General features: G+C 41.7%; 1 protein-coding gene across 18 annotated transcripts in view; it reads left to right on the top strand.

The window, feature by feature from the left end:
* LOC147026056 (ATPase family AAA domain-containing protein 2-like) overlaps positions 1-19,534 on the top strand; it is a 138,367-nt gene that overhangs the window by 62,160 nt on the left and 56,673 nt on the right. For 16 of the 18 annotated variants that reach the window (XM_085881078.1, XM_085881063.1, XM_085881070.1 and 13 more), the window contains 3 exons: positions 6,239-6,355; positions 13,655-13,766; positions 13,890-14,005. In XM_085881078.1, the coding sequence (XP_085737204.1) occupies positions 6,239-6,355; positions 13,655-13,766; positions 13,890-14,005 (345 nt within the window). The remainder of the gene's footprint in view (positions 1-6,238; positions 6,356-13,654; positions 13,767-13,889; positions 14,006-19,534) is intronic. The other 2 variants (XM_085881072.1, XM_085881071.1) reach the window with 1 other exon arrangement.

The following is a 19,534-nucleotide window of genomic DNA, read 5'->3' as shown; positions in this document are numbered from 1 at the left end:
ACATGGACTGAACTTTGTCAAAACAAAGAAGTATGGTGGTCGATTACACAAATCGTAAAACTGTTCTCGTAATCGAAAAAAGACCGAGATTCTAGGTTGCATCATTTCTGTTTTGCCGGAAAGGTTGCACAAATTCAAGTACGCCCTCGCATCATACTGCCTGTACAGTGCATTTAGAAGCACAGAAGTAGTAAAAACAGAGAGTTCATCAACAGAAACCAGGGCACAAATAATGCCTAAACAGAAAACACATGAGATACTTTGAGATAATTTCTTAAGTTGTTGTACATGACAGGCCTGTTCCCTTTACTTACTTCTTTCCACTTCTCATGAATTCAGTAATGTTTTCTAAAAAAATTTACAAACTCAAAAGTAAAATTTGTCTTCATTTAAGGCAGTTGTGATGCAATACCAAAACCCCTGTTTTTGATTGGAAAGAAGGTAAAAGAGATTGAGTAACAGTTGGCGAATGTCAAAACAACTAACTTTGTTGAAAATGTGAGGAAGTACGCACATTGGAAGGGAGATGACCAGTTACTTACATGGATAAGTGAGATTGATTTCACAGCAAAGGAAGTGAAATGTCAAGCGGTTTGCCGATCAAAGTATCAAGCAGAAGCAAAAGAAACACCTCTTGGTATGAAAGAAATGAGAGAACAAGAAGAGAAGCAGGGCTTTGACACAAAGAATGAGCCTCAACTGAGTTACTGGCAGCGAGAGAAAGAGAATCTCGTGGTTGGGGAAATAAAGTTACATCGGACAGAAAAAACATCAAACACAGACCCATAGGCGATGAGGGCAGTGAATTACAATGTATTTAAGAACATTTTGACAGAAATAAGGGTAAATTTGTTTTTTCCCCCAAAGTGGAAAAGCTTTCTTCAAGCCTGAAATACTTTTTTTTGTTATCGTAGAAGAGGTGGATGACTATGAAGACAAACAGGAAGAAAGTGACAGCAACAATGAAAGCAGTGACGACGAGGTGTAACCAGATGATAATACAAAAAGTAAACAAAGAAAATATTTAAATGATTTGATCTGTAAAATAAAACTTTGTTAAGAAAATACTTCTTACAAAATAAAGTGAATGGACATATAATGAAGTATTAATTAATCATGTAACTAATTGATGAGTTTATGCCCTTGGAAATTTGGGCGGTTTTATTATTTTTGGAATCCTTTATTTTGACAATGTTTGGTCCATGTATTTGATCGGGTAAATGCAACCCCCTGGGATGGTTTTTTTTTCAAGGGGGTCTGGGGTCCAGACCCACCACCTGGGGGACAGCTGACAATTTTTTTGTGAATGACTTAGGTTGCCAAAGTAACTTTAAGGGGTCATACTTTCTAGGGAAAATAGGGTAAAATCTTCTGTCACGAGTTCTGGGAAGGCAAATATAGGAAGTTGTGCTGCGTAATGGCACATGTTGCCCCACTCCCCCCTTTTTTTCCGGTTATTGGCACCGTTGGACTTTTCAATTGTTGAGCATTAACAGATGGGATATCCAGCTTTGTAACCTCCATTGGGACATGTCCTCCATGCCAGGATGATAACTTGTAGTCCAGACCAGACAACTCGATCGTGTCGTGTGTGTGTGTGTGTGTGTGTGTGTGTGTGTGTGTGTGTGTGTGTGTGTGTGTGTGTGTGTGTGTGTGTGTGTGTGTGTGTGTGTGTGTGTGTGTGTGTGTGTGTGTGTGTGTGTGTGTGTGTGTGTGTTTTTGGAGCACCTTGCATAAATTGAGCGCTTCTAATCAGCCTTTGTTGACCTTGTTTCATTCTTAATAGTTTTATAGCACCTGGAGTGTTTTTGCAAACTTATTGAGATGCAAAATTGCAGTCATGTTTGTTAGCTTATTTGGAATGTAGTTCTGGAGAGCTTGTGGGATGGCTTGTCTGTCCGTCTGTCAGTATGTCCACAATCAATTGCAACTTCTTCCCTGAAACTACACACACGATATCGATGAAACTTCACCACAACCTTTATCAGCCGTGATGTACCAAGGTTTGTTCACGGCATTAAAAAAAAGAAAACATTGGGGTTTGAGGGTGGTCTACAGATCGAGTGGGGTCTACAATTCCAAAGGCCCATGATATATATATATATATATATATATATATATATATATATATATATATATATATATATATATATATATATATATATATATATATGAGCCTTGTGTTGGCGCAGTGGTTAGGGCAGCGGCTTGGGATCCAAAAGGTCCCGAGTTCAAGCCCCGTTGGGTCACTGAATTAATACACCAGGGGGTTGACTCAGCCTGTCATCCTTCCGAGGTCGGCGAAATGAGTACCAGTATACTGGGCTGGTGTATACCCCGGTTAAAATAGGTGTACCATATCCCTGTGTCGTAAGAGGCGACCAGGGTTGCGTCAGGAAAGGCATCCGGCGTAAAACATGTGCCAAATCACTATGCGGATCATACGGATGATCCGCTGTGGCGACCCCGAACGGGAGCAGCCGAAAGAAGATATATATATATATATATATATATATATATATATATATATATATATATATATATATATATATATATATATATATATATATATATATATATATATATATATATATATATATATATATATATATATATATATATATATATGTGTCTGTGTATATATACAGTAAGTCATCGACACTTACTCGGTTACGACCGACCAGTCGTAAGTTGGCCAACCTTTATTTTTACCTTTATTTATAGTGTATAGGCCAATGCAAAAATTACCGTATGTATATTATACTGTATAATGATATAATAATCATCTGTATGTCATATTTTATTAACATTTTCTTTGTTCATTATTGTTATAACCATGGTTATAAAAACCATTTTTATTGTTACGGTATAACGTTTTTACGTCCGTCAGGTTTAAGTCAAACACTGCATACTACAGTACAATTGGTTTAATATTTGCAAAAACATACAAAAATACAAAAAAGTAGAAAACATTTTACAGTAGTTACAAAACATACTAAATTTTAAAAATACAAAACATGTTATTGGTCACTCGTGCTTGGCTGTGGATCGTCGATGTTATCAGCTGGGGCAGCGCTCGCGGTATCCGGAGGAGTTGTTTTTTTCGTTAACATGGTGAGCTTTGTCTAAATTGTTTTTCTTTTTCTCCTCGTAAATTTCAAACTTACGAGCTCCTTCCTCATCTGCACTCGCTGCTTCTCCAGTCACTCGAACATTATGAATTTGGAATCTTTTCTTGAATCTTTTGAACCAGCCAATACTTGCTACAAATTCTTGACTGTAGTCTTCTCCGGCGTGCTCTTTCAAAGTCTGAAATAGACTTCTAGCCTTCGTCCCTACAGTAAAAAGGCTAAAAGGTGTCCGTTTTTGGATCTTATCTTCCATCCAAACATGCAGCAATTTCTCCATTTTGTGGATGGGCCCGGTCCGTTGCGTCGTTATAACTGTCGATTGCATGGGTGCAGAACCTTGCACAGCTTCACGAATCCTTTCTTTATCTTCCAAAATCGTCGACACAGTAGAGTGTGATAACTTAAGATCACGTGCGATCGCATTCACTTTCTTTCCTCCTTCGTACTGTTTGATCACCTTCATTTTCGTGGCGAGATCAATGGCCTTTCTTTCCTTCTTGGCAGGTTGAGGAGTAGACAAAGATAATTTCCTCTTAGTAGACATCTTGGGGGTTTGAAGTAAAATTTTTAAGACAAACGGATACAGATAAACTGCGCTATACTGAGACCACGCTAACACGCTAGTACTGCCAGGCGCTGGGGCGGAAACTGTCGTATGCCCAGCTGGGCAACACTCGCGCTGCCAGACGCGGAGCAGTCGTGGCCAGACATGCAGTACATATCGCGGGCGTGGTTGTAAAGTCGATCAGTCGCAAGTCGCATAGGTCGTAAGTCGACGACTTGCTGTATATGTATATATATGTATGTATATATATATATATATATATATATATATATATATATATATATATATATATATATATATATATATATATATATATATGTGTATATATATATATGTATACAGTAGTTATTGTAATATAAGCCCTGGGCGTTTATTAGAATACCAGTTTGATGAAGGAGGGGAGGGGGCCTTTATTAGAGACAATCTACAGAACAAATTTTTTTTATTATTCATTTGTTTTATTATGAAGATACAAGTATTGTCAAGGTAGAGGGGTATAAATTATGCAGAATGCGACACCACACTGACTTGACCGCCCCCAAACACACCTGTCAACAAAGCCGGGTCCCGGCCTGGTCAGGTGGGCCAGGCTCCCTCTGCAGGCTACAGCTGTCTCAATTGTTTCACACCAGGTGATGGGGGAGGGGGGATCGGGCTATTATTAGAGACACCCTTGAAACATGAAATTTTGCTCAAAGAGGGGGGGGGGCAGGGCCTTTATTAGAAGAGGGCTCCTATTAGGATAAATACGGTGTGTGTGTGTGTGTGTGTGTGTATATATATATATATATATATATATATATATATATATATATATATATATATATATATATATATATATATATATATATATATATATATATATATATATATATATATATATATATATATATATATATATATATATATATATATATATATATATATATATATATATATATATATATATATATATATATATATATATATATATATATATATATATATATATATATATACATATATACATATATATATACATATATATATATACATATATATATATATATACATATACATATATATATATATATACATATATATATACATATATACATATACATATACACACACACACACACACACACACACACACACACACACACACACGAGATAACAAAAGTCATAAAACTGTTCTCGTAATAGAAAAAAGACCGAGATTCAAAGGTTGCGTCATTTCTGTTTTGCCAGAAATGTTGCACAAATTCAAGTACGCCCTCGCAAGTACGCGGTGTGTGTGTGTGTGTGTGTGTGTGTGTGTGTGTGTGTGTGTGTGTGTGTGTGTGTGTGTGTGTGTGTGTGTGTGTGTGTGTGTGTATACACATACACACACATGCATATACGAGGTGTGTTCAAAAAGTATCCAACCTTAATTTTTCGTGCGTAAACAAATGAAGCTTGGGATGCGTGGTTTGGTGCACGTATGTTGGCGATCCTAATTCGTATGCATGAATATTTTCCCGCCTGCAGAAGCTGTCAGTCGCCGACAGACCGCCGATGAGTGACGAAGTGGAAGTGAGCGCAGTCGGATTTTCGTTTTTGACAAAATGACGGAAAAACATGAACAACGCCACTGCATCCAATTTTGTGTAAAGCTTGGCGATTCCCAAGTGGAAACGATCCGCAAGATTCAACAGGCCTTCGGGAACGCAGCAATGGGCACCACACAGACAAAAGAGTGGTACAACCACTTCAAAGATGGTCGCACATCAGAGGAAAGTGAAGCACGTTCTGGTCAGCCCTCAACCCCCCGAAATGAGATCGTCATTGACCAAGTGAGGACCCTGCTGATGTAGCATCGTCGAATCATGATCAGAGAACTTGCAGACGGGCGGGCGTCAGCATTGGATCCGTTCATTCCATTGTGACTGAGGATTTGGGCTTAAGGAGAATCTCAGCGAAGTTCGTGCCAAAGCTGCTAACGATCGAGCAGAAGCAATTCCGTTTGGAGATCGCACAGGACATGCTGGAGACTGTGAACAGCGATCCCAACTTCTTCAACACAGTGATCACTGGCGATGAGACCACAGTGATCCGTCATTTTGTTAAAAACGAAAATCCGATGGCGCTCACTTACACTTCCTCATTCATCGGCGGTCTGTCGGCGACTGACAGCTTCTGCAGGCGGGAAAATATTCACGCATACGGATTTGGATCGCCTACATACGTGCACCAAACCACGCCTCCCGAGCTTCATTTGTTTACGCACGAAAAATTAAGGTTGGATACTTTTTGAACACACCTCGTATATGACATGGGCCTTTGGTATTGTGCATTGATCTGTTACGAGGACTTTGGAGTATATCCTTTGTAATTGTATAGACATAGCTTTACATTTTAAACCAATTGTACTTGTGGGTTTTCAGTGTTGAAAAATTTGAACTCAATTTTTGCTTTTGATCTTCAGTATGACTGTTTTGTGTGGTTTGATTAAAATAAATAAATAAATAAAGGTTCTTAACAAATAACCTTGAATTTTGTTTAATTTTGATTTTGATGGCAGGCGTAAGAGGCATGCTATTCACAGCAGTGACTCAACCTCATCATCATCATCGTCTTCTGATGATGAAGACAGGTTTGAGAAGAGGAAGGCGAAAAGTATGGTGCGTGCGAGAAACAGGTTCGTTCTCCATTCGCCACATAAAGATTCGTTCCGTGTAGACCCACCAGGGTAACCCTTCAATATTTTCCCCCTATTTTATTTTTCGAGATTAAAAACATTGATTTGATCAGTAAGCTTTGCGAATAATGTATGACCCTGCTATTCGCAGATTTGTTTTTCGTGAACTCCGCGTATTCACGGGTCTTAAAGTGTGACCTGCTTCTGCATTCGCGTTTTTTAAATTTTTTTATTATTTTTTTTTTTACTGACTTCAGGACTGGTCTTCTATATCCACCTGGGAAATTGGAAATTGGCCAACATCACAGCATTACTTGTAAAGGTGCAAAAATAGATCTTCTTAACTGCAGTCCAATTAGCTTACTTCCAATCATCAACAATATTATGGAATCCATCATATCAATTAACATAAAATCATTCCTTTTCTCTGACAGTCTCATCTCAGATCATCAATTTGGATTTAGTCCTGGTGACTCTACCTTGGACATGCTGCTTCTACTCTCCCAACAATAGTGGAGCCCCTCAATATCAGACAATAGATTAGAGCCTTCTCTCTCAACATATTTTGAGTTAGTGATACAGTCTGGCATCCTGCCTGCTCTTCATACTGTCTCCCTATGGAATCCAAGGCTAACTCCACTCTTGGATGACTGACTTCCTCCACTTTTGTAGCCAACTTATGCCCCTCTACAGAACCCTTTCATCTCCTCTAGTCTCCCTGTCAAGGCTGATTTACCCCAAGGCAGTGTTCTAGGCTCCATCTTATGCCTAATATTCATCAATGATCTCACTGACTCTGGAAAATCCTCTTTATCTCTTTGCTGTTAGGGCTCTGCCGTAACATCCCTCATCCTTCTCACAGACAGGCAACAGCCTCTTCCCTCTCCTCAGACATTGACAAAATCACAAACTGGTCAAACACAATTTTGTTTATGTATCCACTATTCATATTGTCCACCCTTTGCGTTCTCCCTTATCCCGCTCATCATTACCTGCATCCCTTGTTTGTCCGTCTCAGACTACTTTCTCCCTCCGCCCTGTTGTTGGTGTTTTCCCTTTGTTATGTTTTGTCCTGATTTGTTCTGTGTAATCTTTTTCCCATGACCCTAGACAACGTAAAAAAAATATAATAATAAAAAAAAACCAATGACCCGACGGCCGACATTCACGGACCTCAACATTCGCGGCATTTTTCAGGAGCGGATTACTCACGAATTGTGGAGTTTGTCAGTACTTTAAAAAATTCTATTTTGTTTGTGTGTGTTTTGTTTGTTTTAAAGTATCTTCGGCTTAGCAGAAGCTTGTTCATGTATTACATGCACCATGAGGATATTGGGAACTTCTTGTTTTGTTTGCAGCTCCCGCCAAGGCTATTAATGACAAGTCTGGTGAGGAGCAGCATAATTCCGAAGCAGATGCTTCGCATATTGCAGCTTATGGCTGAATATGGTCGTTTCCTCACCTGAGCGGAGAATGCGCCAACATGTGAATGAGATCTATACCTCATCAGCATTTTTTAAAGACTATTTCCTCAAATTGAGACCCTCCACACCCCCATGGAACAACCAAAATTCCAGGTGGTTTACCCTTGAGGAATACCATTAATTTATTGAATCACAAAACAACATGAAGTGAGAAATCCACACGAAAGAAAGACAGACTTGATACAAATAATAGGGTCTAGAGGCACCACAACTCAAATCCACAGCATCCATGCCAACAGACTGGAACAGGTTTTGTTTGGGAAGCCCACAAGCTGGCTGTACGTGATGTCTCTGGCATGCAACTCGTCTCTGGACGTGAGCAGACAGTCGACAGCAAACTGGAAGCTGACGGTGAGCTCCATTTCATGCTGGACAAGCATGAGCTCGGCCAATAAGAGCAAAGAGTAGAGCTAAGCCATACTTTGAGGCCACAATCTGCCCACTCAGGGGTACTCTCCAATCACTGACCCTGGAGAGTAGTGACAACCAGTTGCGTATGTTCTGAGTGTGCCTGCCAGGTGCACGAGAGCGCATGTGCCCTTGGGAATCAATAGGGGCTCGGCTCACAGAGCCGCTCCTCCACACCAATCATAAGGCAGGATGGACGTCATGACCTGTCCATACCATTCTCTGGCTGTGATGCAGCTGTTGGAGTAATTGTAGCATGGGTGGTGGAGACTTTTTGAGGCAGAGCCGCTATTTTGGAGGGGTGTGGTGACGACATTTTGTGCTCCAGCCATGATCACGTTCGGATTTGGAGGAACACCTAATGAGATAGCGTTGCTCTATATAGCACTAATTTGGTATAGCACTAATTCACACTCAAGACAGATTAATACAGGAAATGATACTAATCCCCTTATTCCACCCCTCCTGGACCTTTCCAGGATTTGGATGGAAACCTGTTTTCATGTGTTTTTCAAAATTGCCTGATTTAAGCATTTTGGCCACAAATCCTGAAGATGCTACAGAAAGAAATTTCCACTTTGAGTGTAGCAAAATTCCTTGTCTGAGTTTGTTGAAAAATTTGGTTTGAAACTCTTCAAAGCTAATAATTCCATACCAGATGTATAATTTTTCTGTTATCGTTGCATCCCTGTGTTGTTAATTGTGTGTTGAACCTATCCCCATGTCTTATTTGTGTGTGTACAGTAAACTCTCAAATACCGTGGGGTTAGGTTGCTGGAAAATGCCACACGGTAGTTAAAACCGCGATCGTGGAAACCAAGGGCCAATGGGAAAATGGGGGATTGGTTTCTGAGCTTTGAGAAAATATAGAGGAAGGTGGGTGGCAACCAGAAATAAACGCATCACAATTGAAATATATGTACATACAATAAATCCAGTGTAAATTAAACAAAAACACAAGACTTTTACCTTTTAAATTTATTACAAAATGGTGAGGTGAGTGAGGGTAAACGTATTACGTACTCGTTCATACTCTACTCTGCCATAAATAGAAAACACGAGACTTGGCTCGTAGATGATGATGATGATGATGATGATGCTGTTGGAGGGAGAGGGTGACGGTCAGAAAGATGTGGATGTAGAACGTGCAATGGCTGTTGGATCGTCAGGAGCACGACAAAGTCACCTGCTGCATTGCCACATAGAAGAAGGGTAAAACGATCCTTAGCCACCTTGACCTGCAGATCTTTCCTGCTTGGACATGAAGGTGCAAGATGGAATCTTCTTCCAAAATAATCCCATCTCTTCAGCATTAACCTGCTCCAGCATAAATCCCTTTGCCTCAATCAGTTCCATGAGCCATGGTTGAACTGGAGCCTTCGGTCCTGGGTGGTTCGTGAAAACGTTGGTGAATCCACAAAGATTTCTCCCGTACACTGGTCCACTCAAAGGTATTTTTTTCTGTTTGGTGCTCGATCCAAAATTTTTTTTTTTTCATCCTTTCAATATGAGGATCGTGGGACTGGAATGAGCCTTTTCCATTTTGCTGGCAGTAATGCCTTTGCACAGATATTTGACTCAAATTTGCACACAGTTGATTCATTGATCCCATAATGGCAGCCCACAGGTGCTGCACTTTCCCTTCATAGTAACTGCTGTGTGTCTACTATATGTTGCGGATCTAGTATTACAGGATCTCCACATGTCATTTCCTGTTCAATGACTAGTCATTATTAAATTAACCTTTATTCCCATATGCTGATTTTATTACCACAGTTATAACAGTGCGCAAGAAACAACAAAAGGCTCGTAATGGGAAGTAATCGTACACACGGATGCAAACAATGACTCATCTCGGCTCGAACACCGCAATTGGCCAAAATGAAATATCGCGATAACTAAATCGGAACACAATAGGTTGCCTGCGATGGGTCGAAACCCATGACATTTGAGGCTTTACTGCATTGTTGAATTTGAGTTTGTGTGTCTAGCCGAACGGCCGAGTCCCCAGCTCGGGATTGTCCTCGTTGTCTCAAGATGGACACAATCCTCATAAGGCATATTTTACCTTTCATGGTCTCATTTTATGCTCTCTGCTTTCTATTTTACTTCCCCTTATTTTATAAAAAAGAAAAACCAACTATTATCATTAATTAATCACTATAAATCATTCTGCCTGATAGTTCCTTTCTTTGCTCATGCTTTCCATCTTTCATTCTCAATATCTCCTCTGAGAACAAATTTGCTTTTTGCTTTAAATGCTTTTGACTCAACGAGAGCAAAATACACTTATTTTAGAATGTTTCATTTTCCGAACCTGCCAGTCACAAACTCCACACATTTTCGTATTCTTCTTCATCTCAATCTCTTCCTCTTCTTCTTCACACAATTTATTTTCAAAATTTGTCGATCACGCAAATGCTCGGTCCTCCGAACATACAGCATGACTTTCCTCCGTGCATTTAATAACCCTTCATTTAATCTGTGTCGTGAAGTTTGTCTCTGTTTATCAGAGTTGGGGATCATGAGAAATGAGAAGTCCACTCTACAGAGAATGTTGTCACATGACCATTAATGTTTCCTTCCCTGTCTGTAGTAGCCCTCATGTGTCACACCCTTCACCATGTGTCTTGCCCACCCTCCCCCCATTACCCATGATAAATCTTTCCTCTTTTCAATCAGTTTAATCTCCGACATGTTTGGATTCCGTCCCAATCACTCAACTCTGGACATGCTTTTGCATCCATCCTGAATTCCTGAATTTGACAACATCCACTCATGCAGTCAACATTTTGCCATCAATGGAACCTTCTCGTCCCCCCTCCCAGTGCAGTTTGGAGTACTCCAAGGCTGTGTTTTGGGCTCAGTCCTGTTGCTCAATATAAATTATCTCTGATGGTCTAGAAAATGCTCTTCCTTTTTGCAGACGACTCCACATTGTGTCGTACAATACCCCCATCCCGCTGCTCAGCAGACAGCTGTTGTGTCTCTCTCTCTCTCTACTGATCTGGAAATAATTTGACTGTTCTGATAAATTAAATATATCCATCAATCCTGAAAAATCTCAGTCTTACCCTATCACTGCAGAATGGTTGTCAAATAAACCCACCTATCTATTTCCTTGGTCATATAGAAAGTCTAATGACAAATTTTTCACTTTTTGTTGCCTTATTGTCTGGAATTAAATTCCATTAAATCAGACTTTTTCCACCTTTATTTACACATCATAACCCACAACTTCCGAGTGAAAAACAAATTCTACAAATTTCAGAAAATTAATTAAAAAAAACAAAACTAGAATATCTTGGTTGGATAAGTGTCCATCCCCCTGAGCTAATACTTGGTGGAAGCACCTTTGACGGCAATTACAGCTTTAAGTCTGTTGGGATAGGTTTCTACCAACTTTACACACCTTGATTGGGCAATATTTGCCCATTCTTCTGAGCAAAACTGTTCAAGCTCAGTCAAGTTGTGTGAAGAGCGCTTAATGGACAGCAATCTTCAAGTCATGCCACAGATTTTTGATTGGATTTAGGTCGGGGCTCTGACTAGGCCACTCAAGGACATTTATCTTTTTGTTCCTTAGCCACTCCAGTATAGCTTTGGCTGTGTGCTTTGGGTCGTTGTCATGCTGAAAGGTGAAGTTCCATCTCAATTTCAGCTTATTTGTAGAGGGCAATACGTTTTCCTCTTGGATTTTTCTGTATTTTACTCCATCCATTTTCTCTTCTATCCTGACAAGTGCCCCAGTCCCTGCTGATAAGAACCATCCCCATAACATGATGCTGCCACCACCATGCTTCACAGTAGGGATGGTTTTCTTTGTTGTGTTGGGTTTTTACCAAATGTATTGTTTTGCATTTAGGTCAAAAAGTTCCATCCTGGTTTCGTCAGACCACAAAACCTTTTGCCACATGGCTTCAGAATCTCTGGAGTGTTTTTTTTGCATACCTAAAATGGAACTCATGGTGGACATTTTTTGAGTAATGGCTTCCTTCTTGCCACCGTACCGAACAGGCCAGACTTGTGGAGTGCTTGGGATATTGTTATCACAAGCACACAGTGACCAGTTTTTGCCATAAAGGCATTTAGCTCTTCCATAGTTGCCATTGGCCTCTTGGTGGCCTCTCTGCTCAGTCTCCTTGCTTGGTTATCTAGTTTGGAGTGGCGGTCTGATCTAGGTAGGGTCTTGGTGTAAACATACGCCTTCCACTTATTTATTTTCTTGACTATGCTCCAATGGATATTCAAGGCCTTTGAAATATTTTTACACCATCCCCTGATCTGTGCCTTTCCACAACTTTATCCCGGAGGTCTTTTGAAAGCTCCTTGATACTTGTGGTTGAATCTTTGCTGTGATTTGCACTCCCCAACAGAGGAAACATACAGGAACAGCTGATTTTATTCTGAAATAATTTATAATTGCTATTATAAGAGGGGTGGACTCTTCTCCAACCAAGATATTCTAGTTTTGTATTTTTAATTAATTTTCTGAAATTTGTCGAATTCGTTTTTCACTTGGAAGTTGTGGGCTACGATGTTTTTAAATAAATAAACGTGGAAAAAGCCTGATTTAATGCAATTTTATTCCAGGATATAAAGCAACAAAGGGTGAAAATTTAGACAGTGGGTGTAGACTTTCTATCTGCACTGTATACTGGAAGAGGTTCAGTCTGTTGTACCTCAAGGCCTCACCATCAGCTATGACCTTTATTGGGCTAACCACATCGCTAAGTTGGCCTCCAAAGGCAGCCACAGATGGGACATTCTCCGTCGATCCAAGTCTTTCCTAAGAAAATCAGAGCTACTCACAGTCCACAATGCCTTTGTCCATAGGTCACTGGCACACTGTTGCTTTGGTGCCCCAGCATTAAATCTGTCTCTGCAATAATATCAAGAGCTTTAGATTCCACAAAATGCAGCAATCTCCTGTGATGAGCCCAAAGCACAAGGTCTGTTGCTCTCACATCGCAGGCAGGTGGCCTCCAAAATCCAGACCGACTGCACACCTCAACTCTCATTGCTCACGTCTCCCATCTATGGAACCTCTTCTCAGAGGCTGTTCTTCCTCACTCTTTCCTCCACGACTTCAACACAAGCAGTGCACCACAATCTCTTGTCATCTCCAATTATGTCGCCTGATCTTTATTTCTCCCATGAACCTTTTTTCACCCAACTTTCTATTTTCAGTTTCCTCCCCTCCTTTTTCTCCTCTTTCCTTTTTGTTGATGCCCTTGTTGTTTGTCCCACTGTCAGTTGTTCCTTGCCCTTCCATGCCTCGCTTGTATGAAGAAAAGAAATGCATTTCATTGTGTGGTAAACTTGTGCTTTATCTGTTGCTGCAGAGTGTATTTTAATTTTTAAACACCTTTCCTTCCTGCCTTCCTTCCTTCCTTGGTCCCTGTAGGTGCCTGCCCTTGAATTTGAAGCCTGAGGACCTTGCCAGTGGCATATTCAGAGAAAGGGCGAAGGTTGGGGCAAGCTTGGCTGATGTTGATCCAATGAACATTGACACCAGTGTAGGTTCCTTCTGATGTGCTCAAAAAGGGAAATGCTTCTAACTTTGATTTGTTTTGTTTGTTTTTTAATGCTGTTAATGTTTTGCTAACTTTAATATTGGCAATGGTTCTTTCATCATGTAGGTAAAGTTTGATTCTGTGGGGGGCCTCAGTCATCACATTCAGTCACTCAAGGAGATGGTTGTGTTTCCTCTGCTTTATGCTGAGGTCTTTGAAAAGTTTAAGATTCGACCTCCAAGGTGAGTTGTCTTTTCCATTTTTGATTTATGCAAGTTTCCTGATGCTGGTGTTTGAAAAATATACTTTAATATGGGATTTCCATTTAATCTGCTGTTTTTTATTATCATCTTAAATGATGTAACAGATGATTATTCTGCTTTACCCACAACGGCTCTCCCTTCGTGGGTTTTGTTGGTAGTGTTGTTTTCATGATGCTACACTTCCAAGTTAATTTGCCATGAAGCAAGTTGTCTTGGAATGTCCTTCTAAAGAGCACATTGTCTCTTCTTTTTATGGTTATTTGATACTTTATAAGATGCAGTGTAGTCTCATTTTATAGATGAATCGGTTCATCTTGCAAAGCATTTGAGTTGGTTAATAAACTTGACAACCCTAAATTATTGCTTACCATATTTTCCTGAGTATAAACCGCACTTTTTTATTTGGAAAAAGAGGTAAAAGTTGGGGGTGCGGCTAATACATGGGTATAGAAAAAAAAAAATCAGTCTTAAAAATCAACGCTGAATTTCGATTATATTCAACTAGTGCATGCCCGTAGGTGTATGACGCAGCTCGTGCTTCGTCCGTTTCTTCTGCACGACGCCTTGTCACGCGTCCAGTGTTGTCTGCCAAGCGAGCAGCTCGTGCTTCGTTCGTTTCAGCTGCACGACGCCTTGTCACGTGCGTAGCGTCGCGTGTCAAGCGAGCAGCTCGTGCTTCGTCTGTCTCTTCTGCACGACGCCTTGCCTCGCGTCCAGTGCTGTTTGCCAAGCGAGCAGCTCGTGCTTTGTTCGTTACAGCTGCACGACACCTTGTCACGCGCGTAGCGTCGCGTGTCAAGCAAGCAGCTCGTGTTTCGTCCGATTCCATTGCGCGTGCACGACGCGCAGTTTCGTAGCTTCGCTTTCGAAAAACAACGACTGGATTGGGGCATTGTTTCATTTGGATCGGACCAACCATATCATAAATGGCCATAACTTGGGAAACAGCTGAAACGGATTAAGAAGAACGATATCAAATCTTGAAAAGGCACATACTCAGGTCCCCAGTGTCAATTGTGACATCATATCAAACGAAGAAGAAGAATAATTGTGACGTCAATCATGCAAAAAAAAAAAGAAGAATTGTGACTTCAATCGTGACATCATAGCACCGTGTCCTGTCATTGGTTGGCAAATAAATGGCCGTAACTTGGGAACCGCTTGTCCGATTAATATCAAACCTTGAAAAGGCACATCCACAGGGCCCCGGCAATATTCCTAGCAAGTTTCAATTAGATCGGACTGGTGGTTGTCGAGAAACAGCGGTCGCAGACATACAGAGATTGGAATTATAGATCGATGAACACTTTTGTAGTTGTTGCAACTGCTGTTGAGCTTAATTCCACCATTTAAATCTTGAAAATTGGTTCATGCGAAAACTTTGTCCAGCCTTTTATTAACCGTGTGTGGAAATTTAAATAAGACGCACTCGAAAATGTCCGGAGACACCCCGAGTTTAGGTGCGTGATGTATATAGAGGCGCACGGCTCTAAAAATGCTATTAAACACAAAAGAAGAAGTAGAACACCTGGTCCCACATCAAAAGAAGAATTATTCACAAAAACTGGAATCCAATAACGGAGCACCCATCTCAAATAAGCTTGCATGGCAAGAGGAAGACACTGCTGTGAAACAACACTGCCATGTCGTATTGAAGAGGAAGGCACTTCCCAAAGACAAGTTTCCAGCTGGCATCATTGTTTGTGCGCAGCACAAGGGGGTGAATAGATGAGGGACTTGTAGTGGTGGCTATCTTTTTACATGCATCGTTTTTTACATGAACATCCGGTGCAGGCAGAATGAATCCACCAAGCTTGTTCCTTACATGCTGACGCTATGCTAACAAATGCTGGATAGCGGCGCGTGGTTTAAAACTCCGAACAGCCAATAAACCTCGAGTACTTTTCCATACGAGGGCAGGAAATAGATTTTAAAAGGAAGAATATGAATCGCATGAGAGCGAGGAGCCATGGGACAGTGAAGCTTTAAGAAGCACCAGTGCGGCTCCGTTCTTTTGGCTTACTTTGATTCTCTTCGTTTTCCCTCGTTTCTATCAGCGGTTCCTAACTTGCTTCCCGTGGATTAATTACGTCGACCAGATTAACTTTATTACTTTTCCTGCCTTTGTATTCAACCCATGTTTCGAGGAACATGAGCTGCATCTCGTGAGAACCACCACAGAATAATTTTCCTATTTCCCAGACTTGGTATTTTCATCAGTTGAAAATCAACATTTTGTGACATTTCCCACCGGGATTTTTAACCCGGATTCCGAGGAGCATTATCCACATGCATCTTGGTTGAACTTTCATCATTACTCCCGTCGCTACGTTGGCTGAGCATTATGTAGACTGGGACACTACCGGCGTTCATCGAACCACCCTATGACCCACGTGAGTGAAAATTCACATACATAATTTCTACGGACTGGTCCAGGACTGGGTGCGCACGGTCTGGAGTTGTAGGCCGGATGGCGGTCTCTCCCGACAACGGAGCATGCTCGTCCTGGATGTGTTCAGTTGTCACAAGACTGACAATACCACAGCACTGCTCCGTCAGACCAACACTGATCTCATCATCATCCCAGTCGGATGGCATCGCTCCTGCAACCCCTCAATGTGTCCATCAACAAGTCGTTCAAGGACGGGCTACGTCGCTGCTGGTCTGACTGGGTAATGAGTGGGGAGAAGACCTACAGCAAGAGCGGGAGGATGAGAAAGGTTGGCCTTCCGATGATCTGTGGTTGGTTCGTCAAGGTGTGGGAGGAGATGCTGTCGGACATCATCAAGCGTTCATTTCTGAAATGCTGCATCTCCAAAACATGGACAGCACAGAGGACGACATCATATAGGAAGAGGTGGCTGCAAATTATGGTGACAACGTGGACAGCGATGAGGACTTGCTCTACCCTCACTCTGACAAGGAGTTGCGTGCCGTCTTCGACGAGGAAAGCATCGATGAGGATTTCCTTGGGTTTAGCCGAGAAGCTTCTTCAAACCCAAACGGCCCTTTTCAGGGCCTCAAATCCACAAGAAATATGTATGATACCAGTATAAATCCCTTTTCAGGACCTCAAATCCACAAGAAATATGTATGATACCAGTATAAATCCCTTTTCTTCCTTTTTCTAGTTACAAAAAAAATCCTCTTTATAATATTAAAAAATAAGAAAAATAAAAACTTCTTGGTATCCTTGAAAATGAGAATAAGACTGTTAGACAAAATTAAGCGGACATGGGAGTAAGCATGTTGATACCTCCGTCACTTTGTTCCTTACAAAGTTAATGTACAAATGTATTTAGATCAAGATCGGAAAATAAATAAAAATTATTTTGAGGGTTAAAAACATGGGTGCGGTGAATATAACCGCAAAAGTTTTTATATTTTTTTTCGAGGGTGGAAAATATGGGTGCGGTTAATACACGGCAGTGGTTTATATGCCGGAAAATACAGTAATTATACTGAACAAAAATATAAACGCACCAACCTAAATATCTAAGTCAAGATTGCCATTATGGGAAAATGGTCAAACCGATGATATGTTTGAGCAATGGTTCCTTTGTTTTGCTCAAGACAGATGTTCCCATTGAAATTGACCACTCTGAGTGTGTGGACTCACACGTTGAGTAATCCTTCCCATGAGCACCATGGGGCTTGACAGAGTGATGGTCAGTGAGCGTGACCAGGACACAAACACTCCCTATAGCTTGCCCTATAAAAGGCCTCCCCAAAATGTGGACTGGTGCCAAATGTCAACATGCCACAGATGTCACAAATCTTGAGGGAGCGCGCCATTGGCATGCTGAATGCTGGGACGTCAGTACGGGCCGTTGCAGCACACTTCAATGTCCACCACTCCACCATTAGCCGCCTGAGAACGCGCCTCAGAGAGACTGGAAGCACCGTGAACCACCCACATGCCCGGCGACCACGTGTGACCACCGCCGGTCAAGATCGTCACATGAGGCTGCAACATCTCCGGGATCGACTCCGACCGGCCACGAGGACTGCCGATAAGACTGTCGGGCTGCATAACAGGCGCATTTCAGCCCAGACGGTGCGTAACCGCTTGAGGGAGGCCAACCTCCGAGCCCGCCGACCACACCGGGGACTCGACCTCACTGCAGTCCGGCGTCAGACCCGACTGAACTGGGCCAATGTTCACTTGCGCTGGACCCTCGCACGATGGAGGAGAGTGCTGTTCATCGATGAGTCGCGGTTCCAGCTGTATCGGGCTGATGGCAGACTCCGCGTCTGGCGTCGGGCTGGGGAGCGCTACACTGACGCCAATGTCCTTCGTCGGGCGTCACACGGTGGTGCCAGTGTTATGGTGTGGGCAGGCATATGCCATGGAGAGCGCACTCGGCTTCATTTCATTGAAGGCAACTTGAACGGGCAGCGGTACAGGACGAGATACTCAGACCCATCGTCGTGCCGTTTGTGCGCCTTCACCATGTGACGTTTCAGCACGACAATGCTCGCCCCCATGTTGCCAGGATCTGCATGGACTTCCTCGGTGAGGAGGACATTGATGTCCTCGACTGGCCTCCATATTCTCTCGACATGTCGCCCATCGAGCACCTTTGGGACGTTCTTGATCGACGCGTACGACAACGTTACGCAGTCCCAGAGAACGTCCGCCAGCTCCGTGTGGCTCTCCAGGAGGAATGGGAAAACATCCCTCAGGCCACCATCGATAATCTGGTGATGTCCATGCGCTGGAGATGCACCGCTCTGCGCGACGCCAACGGTGGACACACCCGCTACTGACTGTGTGAACTCTGACAGTGACACCTCGGTTGTGTCGGCTGTTGTAGCGCAAAGACTGTCGCCAGAATTCTCAAGGAAGTCTTTGAAATTTAATGCTCAATTGTCATGGATTCTATAACCAAATTGTTGTGAAGATTTAGTATTAATGAGTTCGAGGTAAAATAGTAACAATCGCTTGGTGCGTTTATATTTTTGCGCTTGGTGCGTTTATATTTTTGTTCAGTGTACATTTTGACATTGCAAAGCATACAAAATACCGTATTTTTCAGCGTATAAGTTAATACTTTTTCTCAGAAGTCTGAACCTCGACTTGTACTCAGAATCGACTTGTCTATGATTTAAGACATTGAATTGCATTAATGAATTTTTTTTGCAAAATGTGATATTTTCTGAAATAAATCGTATAATTGTTAATTTGAAACGCATTTCAGAAATCCTCGGTTTTGTTGGTCGTGTTTTCATCAAACCATTGGGTGAGCGGTTAAATGTTAATCCACTCGTTGACCCATGCAAATTTATCCAATCAATAATGAGCATGTACTCGCCAATTATGTTTGAACCATCTTTTTCAATCCTAATCATGTCTCCATTCTAAAAACATCATCTCAAAATGCCTCCCGTGAAGTCACACAAGTCGTACATGACAGCTTTTAAGCCGGAAGTTGTTAAGTTCACCGAGGAAAATGTCGGGGAAAATGGGTGCGCAAAGGAAATTCGGTGTCAGTGAGAAATGTGTTC

Source organism: Eptatretus burgeri, chromosome 5 (genome assembly GCF_056783735.1).
Source record: "Eptatretus burgeri isolate ZD-2024b chromosome 5, Ebu_testis_v1, whole genome shotgun sequence".
Lineage (NCBI taxonomy): Eukaryota > Metazoa > Chordata > Myxini > Myxiniformes > Myxinidae > Eptatretus > Eptatretus burgeri.
The sequence above is the reverse complement of the archived record's forward strand: the minus strand, read 5'-3'. Positions and strand labels throughout refer to the sequence as shown.